Raw genomic sequence first — 16,694 nt, 5'->3', positions numbered from 1 at the left:
AAACAGTTACTAATTTTTATTTTTTTTTACCATATTTGTTGTCATACCACCCTCCCTCCAGAAAAGTAATCATAATGCAAGTAAGGCAAATACTTTTTTCCCCACATAAGAACTGATGGGACTCTGCCCCAAGTGCCCCTATGGACGAGCCTCCACTGCTTTGAGAGCTGCCTGCACACACAGTTTGTTCCCATTCTGTCTAAGGTAGAAGAGAGCAAATTGGGAGAAATCATGAAGCTAACACATAATTAGCTTTAATTTTAATTGCTGCATGGGGCAGGCAGACACATACAGACAGGATTGCCTGTTGCTGTTATGAAGTGCACAAATGCTGTGTTCGCTCTGTGTAAAAATGCAGCAGCAGGCAAGTTATATTGAGCAGCAATAAGACCCAACATAACTGTTCAGCTGTTAGAATAGTGACATCGATCAATAATAATCTAATACACTTTAAAAAACAAGAAGTGAAAATGTGATGACAGTTGTCCCTTAAAACACTATGGTTTATGTATGTTGAGTGAGTGAGCTGTGAGACATAAAAATGGTCAAGCTAGGTTTTGTGTCTGTTAATTCCCTCATCCTTTTGTATCTTATTGTACAATTTGCTGTATCTTATTTTCTGTGTATGGGGGTTTTTGAGTGTCTATAAACTGTAGCACCAGCACTGCCTTGTCCTGTACATTGGGGAGCATTTTAACACTGGAGGGGATCTAAATAAAACATTTTGTTAATTCATATTTCTATATAGTTAAGAATGGGTCCTTGTATTGTGCTATCATGGAATACGTTGTCAGGTTATTACCATGTACGTAATTTGCTACAAAAGATTAAGAAGCCTTGTTATAGAGACTTTTTGATCCTGTTACTATTCAGTGTGATAACATGGTGGTAGGCATTGTCTAGCTACTTTGTGTTGAATCTAGATACATGCTTTATCACAATTTTGATGATCATTTGTCAGGATATCCTGCTTAAAGAACAAATGTGGGTGATGTTTATTTGGCAAGTGTCACACTGTTCTGCTTATAGCTTAAGCTGTATGATTGCTTTGGTTTTGATTGTATTGTTCTTTTACCTTTTTATTTGAAAAGTGTCACATTTGTGTGGGTCATGTGAGTGAATAATTGACTTATGCAAACTGCTCAGGTGCTCTTGTGTTTGTATATACACTTATATTCACGATAAACAATATGCTGCGTTCAAATACCTCTGTATATGTGTAGTGATGGAGCCAATATTACTTCAGATGAAGTTATGTACAAATAAGAGAGTCTGTAGTGGTTACAGTGCCTTGGTGTTCCTTTAACAACATCCAATAGCTTGTAGTGACTACAAATTACAAGTAGGTTTGCCACCTGGTTGCTAAATCGTAGTAAGCTTTTGATAATAATGGCCCCTGTTACTGAAACCACCCACTTGCATATTAACGACTTGCTGGTAAAGTACAGAAACACAAACCTGCGCATGCACACATTACTCCAGGTGGACAGTAGTGACAGGAAGTGGCGGCTTGTCTGTAAAATACCGCAACCGGTCGGAACAAGAATTTTTAATTCAACATATTGTATTGGGATATAGCTGTCATTAACCTCTTCACACCAGAACAGAGGCTGCGGTTATATTTTTTGAGTTAGCAGCAGAGGTAGCTAAGTAGCCAATGTAGCGGAGAGGTAGTATAATCCACAGGGTCTCGGCTGGTAGACAGGAAAAGCAGGTAATAATCCCAGTAGGCAGATACAGCATGCAATAATCCAGGTAGCGTTATAAGAATCCTTCCCTCCCAAGAACTAGACGACACATAGGCTAGGAGTCAACTGAGCTTTTAATCACAGGTCTCGTCTATCCGGGGCATAGGGTAGGTGTCTGAGGTAGTCTTATCGTTGAGCCTCCGGTAGTCCACACCAAAACTGGTCATGCCGTCCCATTTCGGTACTTCGGTAAGATTAACACCTTTTGTCCCACCTGAAAGCTGCGGTCCCTGGCTCCCTTATCGTACCATCTGCGCTGTCTTTGTTGGGCCGCCTGGAGGTTGCCGCGTACGTTCTGGGTCAGCACCTCCAGGCGGTCCCTAAACTCCAGCACATAAGGTACGATGGGGGTGCCGTTAATGGTCTCTTCTCCCTCCCAGTGTTCCTGAATTAAGTCCAGGGGGCCCCTCACTCTCCTCCCGAACAATAGTTCGAAAGGATAGAACCCGGTGGATTCCTGGGTTACTTCCCTATAGTCAAACAGTAAGTGGGGTAGAAACCTTTCCCAGTCCTTCTGTGTATCTACGAACGTACGGATCATCTGTTTAAGTGTTCCGTTAAACCGTTCACAGAGCCCATTGGACTGGGGGTGATATGCAGAGTTCAATATCTGCTGAACTCCACATATCTTCCAGAGTTGTTGTGCCACTTCGGCGGTAAACTGGGTGCCCCTATCCGAAATAATTTCCTTGGGAAATCCCACCCGGAAAATATTCGCATCAGGGCATCCACTATCGTCTCTGCGTGCACATTAGTTAAGGCCACTGCTTCAGGGTACCTGGTGGCATAGTCCACCACGGTCAGGACATATTTCTTGCCGGAGGGGCTGGGTTTAGATAGGGGTCCTATAATATCTACCGCCACCCTATGGAACGGTTCTTCAATTATGGGAAGAGAGCGGAGCCGGGCTTTGTATCGGTATCCCCTCTTCCCTACCCTCTGTCAGGTATCACAGGTCTGGCAATATCGCCGGACATCTTGTGAGATCCCTGGCCAGAAGAAGTTCTGGGTCAGCCTGTGCTTAGTACGGCTAATCCCTAAGTGCCCAGACAGAGGAATGTCGTGGGCAATGCGCAATAGCTCTAGTCTATACTTCCGAGGCACTATTAATTGCTTGATGGGTATGTGTAACGGAGCTCCGTGTACTCCGACCGAGTACCCTCCGTTGATGGACGCTTCCTAGCTTGCGCCGAGGACCACAAGCACCGCACTGGACACCACAGCCACCGCAGACTCCACAACCGTCTTCTGCCCTGCTTCCCTGGATTGTGGAGAAGCCTGTTTGCCAGCCTCCTTCCTCATGACTATGGCCCTGGGAGATTGGGCCCTTTAAAAACAGTATTCGGTCCTAACAGAGTGCATGTCACTCATTCTGGCCCTTTAAATACAGTGGGGTCATTCGGTACTTGCCCTGTGTGAGCGGTGATACCCCAGATAGCTATGCCATGGAGCCTATTCATATAATGAAAGAGTATAGGAAAGACTTTAGCTCCATGGCAATTGAACTGTGTGAATAGGATCTGCGCGCTATTCGGTAGTTTTGTGCGCTCAGATCCCAGCTATCTGGGGATATGTGAAATGTCTGTGTGTTATGTGTAAAAGGTGACTTTATGTATTTTAAAGTGTTTTACTGTCTTTGTGTCCCCATGTGCATAATGGAGTCTTGTCTGTGTCCTGGGAGGTAATTGGAATACTTCTCCATTGTCTCCAGAAGAGAGGGCAATTTCTCATTTAAAGGGCCAGTTACAAATAGCAATTTGTAACAGGTATGGGTATAGACCCGGACACTACCTTTTCTGCGTGACAGTACAGCAGCCCCTTGTCCCAGGTATATCTCTCCCCTTCAAATCCTGCCTGGTCTTTATTACTGCGATCTTTGTAAATCTTCAAGCAGGGGTCCAGGGCCACTTCAGAACCAAATTCTAGGGGGGATGCCCAGGGCGTGACATTAGGCATGGAGGGTACATTGCTTACCTGAGCCTCAGAGTGGTTAGGCGGAGCTGTGGTGCGGGCCTGCTGCCGGGTCACAACCGGGTACGCCTCTTGTACTGCGGTTTGAGGAACAAAAGCTGAAGTCAGCTCCCCCAAGTCGTTGCCCAAAATGACGTCAGCGGGTAGGTCCTGCATCATCCCCATCTCCACATTGCCATGCCCCGCTCCCCAATTCAAATGTACCTTGGCAGTCGGTACTTTATAAATGGCTCTCCCATTAGGTTGCTCTTAGGGACCAGGTGGTTCCGGACCAGTGTTAAGGTGGCCCCAGAGTCACGAAGTCCTTGTACCTTTTTCCCTTCCATCTGGACCTCTTGTCGATGACTTTGTCGGTTGTCAGAGGCAGCTTGAATGGGGTTTAATTCATGCAGTGTCCCCAGCGGTTCTTCCCGGGGAGCGATGGTTTCGGGTGCTCGATATGGTTCCACTTGCATTTAGTGTACGGCTGCTCGGTTGCTGGGTGCTGCATTATTCCAACTGGGTCTGGGTCGGTTGCGGGGACAGTCTCGCTGGATATTCCTCCTGCTGGTTACACCGAATTGGAGGGTGTGCAGGGTACCTGGGGTTGTAAGTGTTTTGGCTTACCCCAGGTCGTGGCTGGAACGTGGAAGTCACAGCGGGTGTCGTCGGGGTAGGTTTGTAGGTGGTTTGGTTGTGCATGGGGTGGTCATGCCGGGTATCCAGGTATTCATCCGCCAGGTTGGTTCCCCCTTGCAGGGTCTGTGGCTTGCGGTCCCTGACCCAATCCTGTAGTTTAGGCGATATCCCCTTGAAGAACTGTTCCATGACCATTAACTGGAACAGGTCCTCCATGGTGCTAATTTGTGTAGCTTCTAACCACCCCTTTGCAGTGCGTTGTAGGCGATGTGCCATTCTACGTGGGTGTCTTTCGTAGTCTTTTGAATGTCTCTGAACTTTAAGCGGTAGGCCTCTGTGGTAATCGCATACCGGGCTAAAATGGCCTGTTTCACCTTGTTATAGTCTGTGCTGTCCTCATCTGGCACCGCCCGGTACGCTTCTGCTGCGCGCCCAGATAATCTCCCTGCTAATAGCGGTACCTGGTCGGCCTCACTGATGTTGTGTAGTTGGCACAACCTTTCAAAGTCCTGCAGGTAGTCATCTACCCCACCATCCGCTTCCGAATAGCTCTTAAAAGCTTGGTAGGGAATTTTAGCTTTCCCTGGAAGGTTGTTAACAGGCGTTGTGGCTCTTTCCCCTGTTTGCTGGTTCATTTGCGACCTCCGAAGCATGATGTATTCCTGCACATCTGCAAAAATCCTGTCAGGCCTCTCGTCAGATGGTGTTGTTGGAAGTAGAGCCACCCTGCTCCTGTATTCCTTCTCAAATTATGTTGGCTCCTCCTCCCTTGGAGGTGCTGCAGCAGCTGCGGCTCTGTCTCCTTCCATTAGCTCTGCGATTAATATAGCCTTTGCCTTGTTGCTGGCTATTGCTCCTCTTGCCTCCAGTAACTCCTCAAAGTACTTTGCTTTAAAAGTGCATAATTCGTGCCCATTCACCGGCCGTTCATGAGTTTCCACGTGTTTCTGGGTTCCGGTTTCATCCGAATGAGTAAACTCACAAATTGCTGCTTCTTTTCATCTGTTTGTTAGAATTTCTGCCGAAAGTTGCTTTGCTGGGTAGTTGAAATCCCGTCGCTTGCCACCAATTGTAGCGAAGAGGTAGTATAATCCACAGGGTCTCCGCTGGTAGACATGAAAAGCAGGTAATAATCCCAGTAGGCAGATACAGCATGCAATTATCCAGGTAGCGTTATAAGAATCCTTCCCTCCCAAGAACTAGACGACACATAGGCTGGGAGTCAACTGAGCCTTTAATCACAGGTCACAGTATTTATGGGATTCCCCATGCAAGGGGTTTCCCTACTGACATTACAGGGGTTGTACAGTAGGGGACTACATGGGGAACTGAACAACCTGGAAATTTTTCCCATCATGCACTGCTGTACGAGAGGGATACTCCCACTAGAATATACAGTTAAGTGGATTTATCCCTCCGTACAGCAGAACCAATATTCTACATGAAAATACATAACTTTTATAATATTCGTTAGATTTAAATGAATGGACGTTCGGTAGATAGCTGGGGTCTGAGCGCACATTTCGTGAAAGTACTGCTCAGATCCCAGCTTAAATAACCGAACGCCGCACGAAACACACATTATTTCTAAGTTACATTCAAACTACCGATTGACCTTAGGGAAACACATTACCGAAGGACCGGGGCTCCCGAATGGCTTGGAAGTCCAGCGGTATTCGTGCCGCCGAGTAGCCGATTTTAGTTCCAGGCGCTCGGCGACCAAATACCGCTGGACTAACAAAGGATCTAAGATGGCCGACCACCGCGTGGTCGGTAGCCGAATGACGGCCACCCTGAATCCTCTTAATTACCAATTGCAACAATGTTGTAATCCTTAATGGGAGCCACACGACCTCCTGTGTGTGGTCTCCCTTCGGTAGTTTGTTAGTTTCACGAACAGTGTTGAAATTCACTGTTCATGAAACAATTGCATGAATGCTGGCGGTTTTCATGCCACCAGCATACGAACGCTATAGTTCACCTGAACCATATTACACATACTTACGCTTGGTTCTTAAAGTGGTACACACATATTTAAACAACATAGTCTTAAAGTGGCTGCTTTTGCCACAGCCAAGTACTGCTTAAAAGTTCCTATAGAAAACAAGAGCCATTGACCTCTACTTAGTGACTGGGTTTCACTAGTGGCAGCAACTCCCTAGTTGTGAGATGTTGCAGTAGGGAAAGGGATGCTACATGCCAATGTTGGCAACAGGCATGGTAATGAGCAGTAACTAGTCACTAAAAATTAGCAACATGAGCCTCTTGCCTCTGTCCTACTAGTATCTTTATAGATATATTATTTTTCCCCCATGTTGCTGTTTTCCCATTAACCCCATCTTCAATCTCCTGGGTTCTCCCCTCCCTCCCCCCCTCTGTCAGTCTCTATGTTCGGCCATTTCTAGATTTTAGTTTGCCTCTGGACAGTCTCTGTATTACTACTCCCCTGCTCCTGTCCTCTCTTTCATGTTTCTCATTTCTCATTCTCCTCCTGACTAAAAAAAAAATCTGCTAAAAGATTGTATTCGGCTGCTGAAGTACTATGTACTTCTGAGAAGATTGACAGCATTTTGTGTTGTTGGTCCATTTCCATTATTGAAACACATCATTTTGACAGTTTTTTTACATCAGTTTCACAGTTGCTCATTGTTTCAAATTACCTTCATAAAGGCATATGTGCATTATTTTGAGTGATTTCACAAAGCAGAAAAAAATAATTACCGTACCCCTTTAATTCTGCCAGCTCTCAATATTATAATACCAAGGTGCTTCTAAACATATGACGATTTTGTTTGCCTTCTGAGTTTAAACAAGATTATACTGTACCTAGCTTTATTTTGCTGCCTTGGCAATCACCTAGTAGACCTATTTACTTTTTGTGGTGGATAGCTTCATAAGCATTGAACCAAGCGATATCTTTGTTAAATGTGTGGGTGAGGCTTCTATGCTGCTGCATTGTTGCTAAGGCTCCTGAGCCTTCCTGCTAAAAACAGTAGCCAATCATTGGAGACTGGGTAGTGCAACACACTTTATTATTTTTGGGTGACCATTCTGAGGAGTAATTGTAAGTACACCACAGAGACCGCAGTAACTCCGGCATTAATTCTTTGCTCATTTGTTTAAGTTTCCTGTTCATTATTTGCAAACCAAAATGATAGATACAAAACCACTTGTCTCATGCTTATTCACATGGCAAAAACAAAATGACTTAGAACAAAAGAATTAAAAAAAACAGCAAATTAAGAGAACGTGTTCTTTTAGAGGTGATATAAACTTTCGTAATCTAAAGTCATTTCATTAAGTGCTTAAACTTCTATTATATCTATGGTGGTAATTCAACTTATAGTAATTTTGTGAGGACTTCAGCAATATTATGTAAAAATACATCTTTGTTTTTTGTAGGGTTCAACTCTTCTGATAATCATTAAATTATAGGAGTCGAAACTATAAAAACCCTAACAGGAATTTTAGAAGTTAGGGGAAAAAAACATGACTTTTATTTAATTTTATACATTTTGTGCTTTGAGGTTGTCCGTGGCTGTTTTCACAGAGTATAGAAGTTCTTTGCAAGCTGTATTACATCTCTTCTTACTTATTGGTGACAGAACAAGCATGGTAATGCTTCTTTATAGTATGTTTGAACAATTTAAACGGACACTATAGGCACCCAGACCACTTCAGCTCAGTGAAGTTGTCTCGGTACAGGATCCCAATTGCACTTAGGGCTTACTCGCACTTTAGGGCCAGAGAAACTTCAATGTTTACATTGCAGCACTAAGTCTGCCTCCAGTGGCTGTCTACTAGATAGCCACTAGAGGCGCTTCCTGCTGTTAACAGACTTTTGGTTCAGTAACTGATGCTGGACATCCTTAGACTCTGCATAAGTTATTTCCCTATAGGAATGCCTTAGTGACTTCGGATCGAGGGATGCACAAGGGAGCTAAAGTGCCAGGAATACAGCTTTAATCCATCAGAGACATCCTGAATAACTACCAAGAAGCTATGTTCCACGTTTCTGTAAAATTTCAATATGTGAACATGCTCAAGCATTAGAAAAGAGATGTAATATAACAATAATATCCTAAAGATGTTTTTGTTTGTTTGATTAAAAAAAAAAAATTATGCCATACTGGTATGAACAAGTGATACACAGTGAGAAATTACTGTGTCATGAAAAACAGCTTACAGATAGGTAGATAGAAAACCATGTCAAAAACTGTAGTTTCTTTTTCATATGATGCTATTTGCTGCCCCAATGAAGCACTTTTGGTGTATAAATCATGCCCCTGAAGTCTCACTGCTCAATTATCTGCCGTTAGGGAGTTAAATCACTTTGTTTATGCATGTGACATACACAGCCTTCCTAAACACTTCCTGTCAGGAGTCATCTAATGTTTATACTTCCTTAATTGCAAAATCTAATTTTGAATCTCCTGCTCTGTTAATAGCTTGGTATGACCTGCAGGAGCCTCCTGTATATAATTAAAGGTCAATTTATAGAGCAGGAGATTTTTTATTTAAAATTAAAAAAAAAGTTACATCTGATTGAAAATAAAACCGTTTTTTATTTCATGCAGGCAATGTCAGTCACAGGGCTGCAGAAACAAAACAGATATACCTCTTAAATGGCAATGAATTGAGCAGTGAGACTGCAGGGGCATGATTTATACACAAAAAACTGCTTCATTAAGCTAGAAATGTTTTGGTGACTATTGTGTTCCTTTTAATAATCCCTATAATTCCGTACAGATGCTCCTCACTTAATGACCAAGTTCCGTTCTTACGACCTGTTCGTAAAACGAGTTAGTCGGTAAGTGAGGCGCATGTGCACCAGTGCTGGTCTATGTTTGGGAAAATTTCCCCGAACATAGACAAACGCAGAAAAGCAGAGAATCCCTCTAAGCTATGTTCGGGGAAGTTTCCTTGAATCCCCACGCTAGGGAGCTGGTCGTTAGTGAAAGCCATCGCAAAACAGGTAGGTCGCAAAGTAAGGACCACCTGTTTTTTTGTTTTTTTTTAACAGCCATTTTACATTCACCTGTCTGAAAAATATTACTCTCATCAAAACGTATCATATAAAATCCTCACTATTCTAGCCATATATAACACTTTTTATTTGTGTTTAATTTGTGTTATTTACTCTATCTATCTATCTATCTATCTATCTATCTATCTATCTATCTATCTATCTATTATCTTGTCTGTTAAAAGAGTTAAGCATTTGAGAAGCTTAATAAAATCTCTCATGTCATTGCATTTTCAATCACAGAAATAGCATAACCTTTGATGTAATTTGAAAGTGAAACAATTTTGGACCAACTAATTTGTGATACCCCTTCATACTGAATAAATTAGGAAGAATGGTCGGCATTGCATATAGTGATCCATTTTATGTATAAATGCATTGTAGGGAAAGGGTTTTGACGATAATCTAATTACCAAAGTGAGAAATAGATGTATTTATTTTTTTGCCGCATTTCCCATATCAGTGTTAAACTGACTCATTTTGTGCTATATAGTTTCAGAATCAGAATCTACATTGAATGAAACCGAGACTGAAGATGAAACGATCTACTGGAATGAAAAGGTTCTTCCAATTTTGCAGGACTTGCAGACGGCACAGCAAGGTAGGATATTTCTTCAGCAATGCAATACTGCATATAATTAGTTACTGTAGTAATCAATTCTAGTCAACTTCGTAAATGAGGGGAAATTGTAGATTATGCTAGCTTTAGTGTACCTATAATCTTAATTTTATTAATGACAGGAGGCGAGTAATTTGCTTAAGTCTTTCTTTACTTAAGTTTCACAGCAGCACTTTTTATCATAGTAACAGGATAACCAATCAGAAAAAAAAAGTAACAGGGTATAAAACTCCCTCCCAGTGATGTCACTTCCTCTTTCTGGCTGCGAAATGAACAGGAACAGGGCAACCGTAGGTGAACCGGATGCGAATCTCAGCGTACCAGACGAGGAGAGTTCATACTTGAGAGGGACAGGAGCTAGGCTTGTCCTTTTTAGGTAGCTTTACGCTGAAACGAGAGAGCAGAGTCGAAACAGAGGATTAATCCACGAAATGGACTTCTAAAATCAATGCCATCAATTCGTATTAATTCATATATTGAAGTATACATGGGACATCATATCTAACCTCCCACCCCGTAGAGTAAAATACCTTATAAAATATTCAAGTAAGTCAAAATGTACTTACCCTTCTCTTCAATAAACTTACCTAAAGAGGTGACAAACTAGGGGGGGAAGAAAAAGGGTGGGAAAATACTCGCCTCCTGTCATTAATAAAATTAAGATTATAGGTACACTAAAGCTAGCATAATCTACAATTTTATAACATGACAAGAGGCTTCGTATTTTGCTGTTTTAACGCTCCCCAAGTAGGATTTAAGGAAGCTTGTACAGCTGGACGAAAGTAGAAATCGCGAAATGTCTCTTCCCGGGACCTGTCTGCCGATTGAAAAATGTCCCGAAGAGAAGCTCCAGCGTTGAACGCTCCTGATGCCACCGCACCTCTGAAGCAGTGGGCTCCGAAGGAGGCTTCTATCCCTGCCAGGGAAAGTAACCATCTATCCCAACGGGCCAGAGTCATGGTTGACACTGGGTTATGTGGTCGAACGTATGAGACCAATAGCTGACTGGAGGAAGATGAACGAAGAGTGGAGGTGAGAGATAGATAGATAGCGAGAGAGAACCGAGACTACACACAATTTTGGATGGTTAGGGAAATAAGGATAAAATACAGCAGAGGTGTTCGATTTTGTCTATCTGGATAGGATAAAAGTGACACCTTCTGTGATGGCGTCATGGTCGAATGCCCGAACATCAGATACTCAGCGGAAAGAAACTAAGTGTAGTAACAGGGTGAACCTTGCTGAGAGTTGGCGGAGAGAAAGGTCTTCGTTGCTCGGCCAAGCCTGTAGGAAACAGATCATGATGTTAACATCCCATAGGTGTGAGACTTCGGTGCTGGAGGGCGAGTCAGTTTAAGGCCCCGTCTACAGTCCAACGGGTCCTGGCCAACTGGAACTCCATGTAGAGGAACATGGGCTGCCGAGATGGTCAATTGGGCAACGTTGATGGACCGATAGGAGCGGCCGAGGTCAAAGAGGTATGCAAGGAGAATCAAGATAAATTGTCTATGGGCTGTAAGGGGATCAGTACCCCGTTCCAGGCCCCAATTGCACCAAGAGTTCCAGGAGAAGAGGTAGCATCTTCTGGTTCCAGGAGCCCAAGAATTCCAGAGGAGTTCCTTAGATCTCTGCGATAAACGTCTGAAGTTCCAGGCTCCCCGGAAAAGAGTCCAAGCCACTAATTGGAGGTGGTCTTCCTACCTCCAGGAGATTGGGCAATGACGGCAGAAGGAGAGTATGTCGGCAGGAGAGGTCTAGAAGGTCTGGAAACCATACTTGGCCCCGCCAGAGTGGGGAGAAGTACAAGCGTGACTAGTTGTCTGCGAATCTGGAGAAGGACTCTCGGGATCATTGCAAAAGGAGGGAAGGCGTAGGCCCCAGTCATCGTCCATCTCTGTAGGAAGGCATTCAATACCAAGTACTCTGGGTCTAGTAGCCAGCTGAAGAACTGTGGGACTTGAAAGTTCGTTTGGGAGGCGAACAGGTCCAGCACAAATGGGCTCCTGTGTTTTGAGATGTGAAGGAAAACTGATCTGTGAAGGCGCCAATCGCTGTCGTCTCTCCAATGTCGGGAGAACCAATCCGCTTCTGATGTTCGTCTCTCCCAGAAGGTATTCCGCTCGAAGCATGATGTTGCGTTGAAAACAGACATAGTAGATGTCTTTCGTCACTTCTGAAAGTGTGCGAGACCTGGCCCCGCCCCATCTGTTGATGTATTGGACGGCTGAGATATTGTCCATTCAAAGGAGAATGCAGCAGTACGAGAGGTAAATGGCCAGACTGCGGATTACGAAGAAGCCTGCGAATAATTCCAGACAATTGATGTGGAATGAGTGTTCTGCAGTTGTCCAGGGTCCCCCAGTGGAGGTCGTATGACAAGTTGTACCCTAGCCTCGAAGGCTCGCATCTGATTCTACTACGAAGTCCGGAGTGGAGTCGAAATTGGTTTGCCATTCCAAGCAGACATGTGGAGGAGCCACCAACGGAGTTTTTCCCCTTACCTCGGTGGTAGTCGGGACCCCCTGGTTGTACGACGAGTGGGCTCGAAGAAATTGAGCTTTTAGGCGTTGCATGGCCCGATAGTGTAGGGGTCCTGGGTAGATTGCCTGGATGGGAGCGGAAAGGAGGCCCACAATACAAGCTAAACCTCTGTGAGGTATATCCACCTGTCGATGAGTATTACGTACTTCTTTCCGGATCGCCGATAGTTTGTATTGAGGCAGGCGGAGAACACAGGTCGAAGAGTCAATCTCAAAGCCGAGGAACTGGACCATTTGGGATGGGCAAAGTGACGGCTTCTCCTGGTTGATAATGAACCCCAAGGATTCGAGCAATAAGGATGTGTAGTTCGTCTGAAATCGCAGTCTGGATGTGTCTTCGCAAAATAGTAAGAGATCGTCGAGGTAGATTAGGCAGCGTATGCTCCTGGCTCGAAGATGTGCAGTAACCAGCTTGAGCAGTTTGGTGGAACACCCTGGTGCGTAACTGAGGACAAATGGTAGGCAGGTGAATTGGAAGGTCTGGTGGTTCCAAAGGAAGCAGAGGAAGCATCGACTGGCTGGGTGTACTGACACAGAGAGGTATGCGTCCTTGAGGTCGAGTCGGATGAACCAATCGCCTGGCCGAAGTATGTCTCGGAGGAGATGTATGCCTTCAATTTGAAATGCTTGTACACCATGAAGGTATTCAGATGGCGGAGGTTGATGACCGGGCGGAGTTCCCCTGACTTCTTCTGGATCAGGAAGATAGAACTGAGAAAGCCCTCATCGTTTTGGGCGAGTTGGATCGCTCCTTTTGTGAGTAGGGATCGTAGTTCTGAATCGAGCAGAGACGTGTGTGACAGCTCTGCTTCCTCTTCCCCTATCCGACCTTTGGGTGTAAGTTCGGGAAGAATGGTGATGTGTGAGGTCGCTGGCGTTGGCCCGTGGCCCAGAAACGGCTGGCTGTATGACCCCTTGTACAGCCAGCCCTGCCAAAAACCCGAAAGGGTTGTTGATGAAACACTCTTTTTATGGGTGACTGCACCTTGTTCAGTGTGGCGTATAGATTTACATGTTTGTGGAATTCTTTATAGGGTTCTCCAAATAGTAGACCCTTGGCTTTGGGGCCTAATTCTTTTGCTCCCAAGTCGGACAGTTTGGTGTCCATGCGCAGCAGCACTGCTTTCCTACGCTCTGTACAGAGGGATGTATTTGCATTGCCCAGCAGGCATATGGAGCGTAGTGCCCATTTTCCGATTACAGTTGGGTCCAATGGTCCCTCATCAGCCAGTAAAATTGTTTTTGCAATGATAACCATCATTTTGTCCTGGGTGAGGCATAAGCTGCGTTCAATGCCCTTTTTAGGGTCACGGCCAGCTCTGGCTAGGTATGTGTAAAGCAGCGTGTCAATTCTGGGGTCATAGCGACCTTGTCTGGTAGGGTAGGTCTTGGCCATTCTGCTTAGGCGTCTCCTAATCCAGAAGGAACCGTATGCTCTAGTGTGGGGTCACTAATAGTATCTTGAGGAAAAGGTGTTCCCCCGAAGGATGCCTCAGGCCAGTCCCTTACATCATCCGATGAGTGGTCGGCTTGCCATTCATCTAGAATGGCTAAGGGATGTAGGGCAAAAGCGTCTTCCTCCTCTTCCGACAGAGTAGGCTGGACAGAGTGTTTCTCTTTAGTGTCCGCCTGTCTGGGGCATTTACCCTTACGTTTGAGTGGTTCTGGCCCATCCCCTTTCCAATAGCGTTATAGGATGCGGAGAGATTCCGTCTTGAGGAAGCGGAATCCTCTGATTCTTTGGCAGAAAGCGGGGGATCAGAGATTTTGTGTTCCTTGGGCTCTAAGGGCAGCACCCGAGCCAGGGCCTTTTCAAGTGAAGCGGCGACAGCCGCGTTTATGAGAGCTTGCAGATTTTTAGCCTGGTATGTGGCCTCCGTAGTAATCGTATTGGCACCTTTGGGGTAGAACAGGCCGGTAATAGAATGTATATCAAGGCTGTATTATATATAGAATAATATATCTTAAATCCAAAGTGCAAGCTTAAGCTGGGGTTCATCCAGCATAAATAACCTCCGGGTGTGTATGTATATAGTTGTTTATACCCGTGAAGAGGTATGGTGGCACAGACAAAGCGGGCCAATCATGGGCTGTATATCATAACAGCAATCATAAATAATTCTTAGGGGTTTACCCTTTATAAATTCACAGTGGAATGTGATTAATAGAATAGGCTGATAAATATCATATGCGATGAGGGGGAAATACCCCAGTGCAACTATAGATAGGAATTGGGTGTGGGGCTCACCCCAATAATAACAGTTTTGATAGTAGTTTTAAATTAATTCAATGGCATAAAAAAATTGTATGCAGTATCTTCAAATCACCACCAGGGGAGTCAGCACAGCACAACAATGACCGTAACAGGCATTACAGTATATAAATCCCCTTAGGTGAGGAAGGAGTGGAACCCACCAGGAAGTGTGGGATCCACTGGTCGGCATAAATAGTGTCCAAAATGCAATAGGGAATAGTTAGTAGAATCTTATAATTTATAATTGGTTCCGCGACAAGGAGCTGTACACCAAGATGGCCGCCGCACAACCAGTATGAGCGCAGGTCGCGGCTCCAAGAAAATGGCCGCCGCGACCTCGCACATGCGCAGGAGTGGAACAAACGGCCGTTTGGATCTCGCATCAGTGCGCGAGATCCAAGATGGCTGCCGTGCGCACTAAGGGTCGTCGGAGGTGTACTCCACGGCCCAGAAAGCCCGGGAAAAATGGGGGAGACTGCCGACCGCAACCCGGGCTAAATGAGGCAAAAGAAAGTAAAGTAAAAAACAGAGAATAAAAGAATAAAGAATAAAACAATATAAAACGGGATGTATTAAGTAGCAGGAGATATAGGAAAAATAAGCTGAAGAGAATTTTAATTAAAATAGTTAAATCCCAGCAGACATATGCCACAATAATAATATCAAAAGTATGTGAGAAACAGATAAAATAAATAAATGAATAAACCACAGAGAGTAGGAGACAGTGGCACTCTGACCTGTACTGGTGTGAAGCAGCAAAGAAAGAGGAAGTGACATCACTGGGAGGGAGTTTTATACCCTGTTACTTTTTTCTGATTGGTTATCCTATGTTAAAAAGTGCTGCTGTGAAGCTTAAGTAAAGAAAGACTTAAGCAAAATACGAAGCCTCCTGTCATGTTATAAAATTTATTTTCTTTTGACCTCTTGAGCTCTTCTTTGATCTTTTTGTTATATCTGTGATTGCTATCATCGGTGGTGTTGGTAGCGGGACGTTGGGGTTTGAATCCCATGATTTGGGGAGCCTCAGATCTCTCTGAAGATGGTACTACCCCAGGTGACAGTCACTAGGGATGTTCTGGGCAGAGGGGCTGTAATGTATCCCCTTCTTCATTGCTTAGCTAGTGGGGATATGTCCTTCTTAGCATAGGGGTCATCATGTTTTACTTTGGCGTTTCTCAAAGCTAGAAAAAACCCTGGTAATCAACTTGCATAGCCAAAAGATGTTTTGTTGGAAAGACTGTCATAAAGATTGCAGTCTTTCATAAACATAGAACATGTGTAATATTGTTTTACTACATGAATTGTAGTTGTCTGTATTAAGTGAGTGGTCGAAGGAAAATAATCACTACAGCCCCAGTGGTTTTGTCACACCATTTTTTGAACAATTTCACAAAAACTCTAATGCAAACCCAATCCCCACTGTCCATTTTTCTTATTACATTGGTTGATAATGCACAGGGCCGGCCTTAGGGGTGTGCGAGCTGTGCGGCCGCACAGGGCGCCATGGAGCAGGGGGCGCCGTGGATTTTTAAAAAAAAAAAAAAAAAAAAAAATTTTTTTTTTTTTTTAATTTGCAGCGGGGGCGGAGCTTACCGTGCGGCGGGGGCGGAGCTAAAAGCGCCGGGAAACTGCTGCAGGGGAAGCAGGAAGGAGTCCTAGCTTCCCCACCAAACAGTCACCAGGAGCTGCACTGCCTCCACAATGAACTCCACAGGTAACTGTGGGATTGTCAGGTGAGTGTGACTCTCTGCCTGTGTTTATTACTGTCTGTGTGTGTGTATGACTGTCTGCCTGTGTGTGTCTGTGTGTATGACTGTCTGCCTGTGTGTGTGTGTCTGTCTGTGTGTGTGTGTATGACTGTCTGCCTGTGTGTGTCTGTCTGTGTGTGTGTATGACTGTCTGCCTCTGTGTGTGTCTG

General features: G+C 44.5%; 1 protein-coding gene across 1 annotated transcript in view; it reads left to right on the top strand.

Moving 5' to 3' along the window:
- Window positions 1–16,694, top strand: part of ARMC2 (armadillo repeat containing 2) — a 183,759-nt gene that overhangs the window by 79,705 nt on the left and 87,360 nt on the right. Inside the window, exon 7 of the mRNA XM_063443529.1 lies at window positions 9,857–9,964. Within this exon, the coding sequence (XP_063299599.1) occupies window positions 9,857–9,964 (108 nt within the window). The remainder of the gene's footprint in view (window positions 1–9,856; window positions 9,965–16,694) is intronic.

The sequence above is a fragment of the Pelobates fuscus genome, chromosome 2, assembly GCF_036172605.1.
Source record: "Pelobates fuscus isolate aPelFus1 chromosome 2, aPelFus1.pri, whole genome shotgun sequence".
NCBI classification, from domain to species: Eukaryota; Metazoa; Chordata; class Amphibia; order Anura; family Pelobatidae; genus Pelobates; species Pelobates fuscus.
The sequence above is the reverse complement of the archived record's forward strand: the minus strand, read 5'-3'. Positions and strand labels throughout refer to the sequence as shown.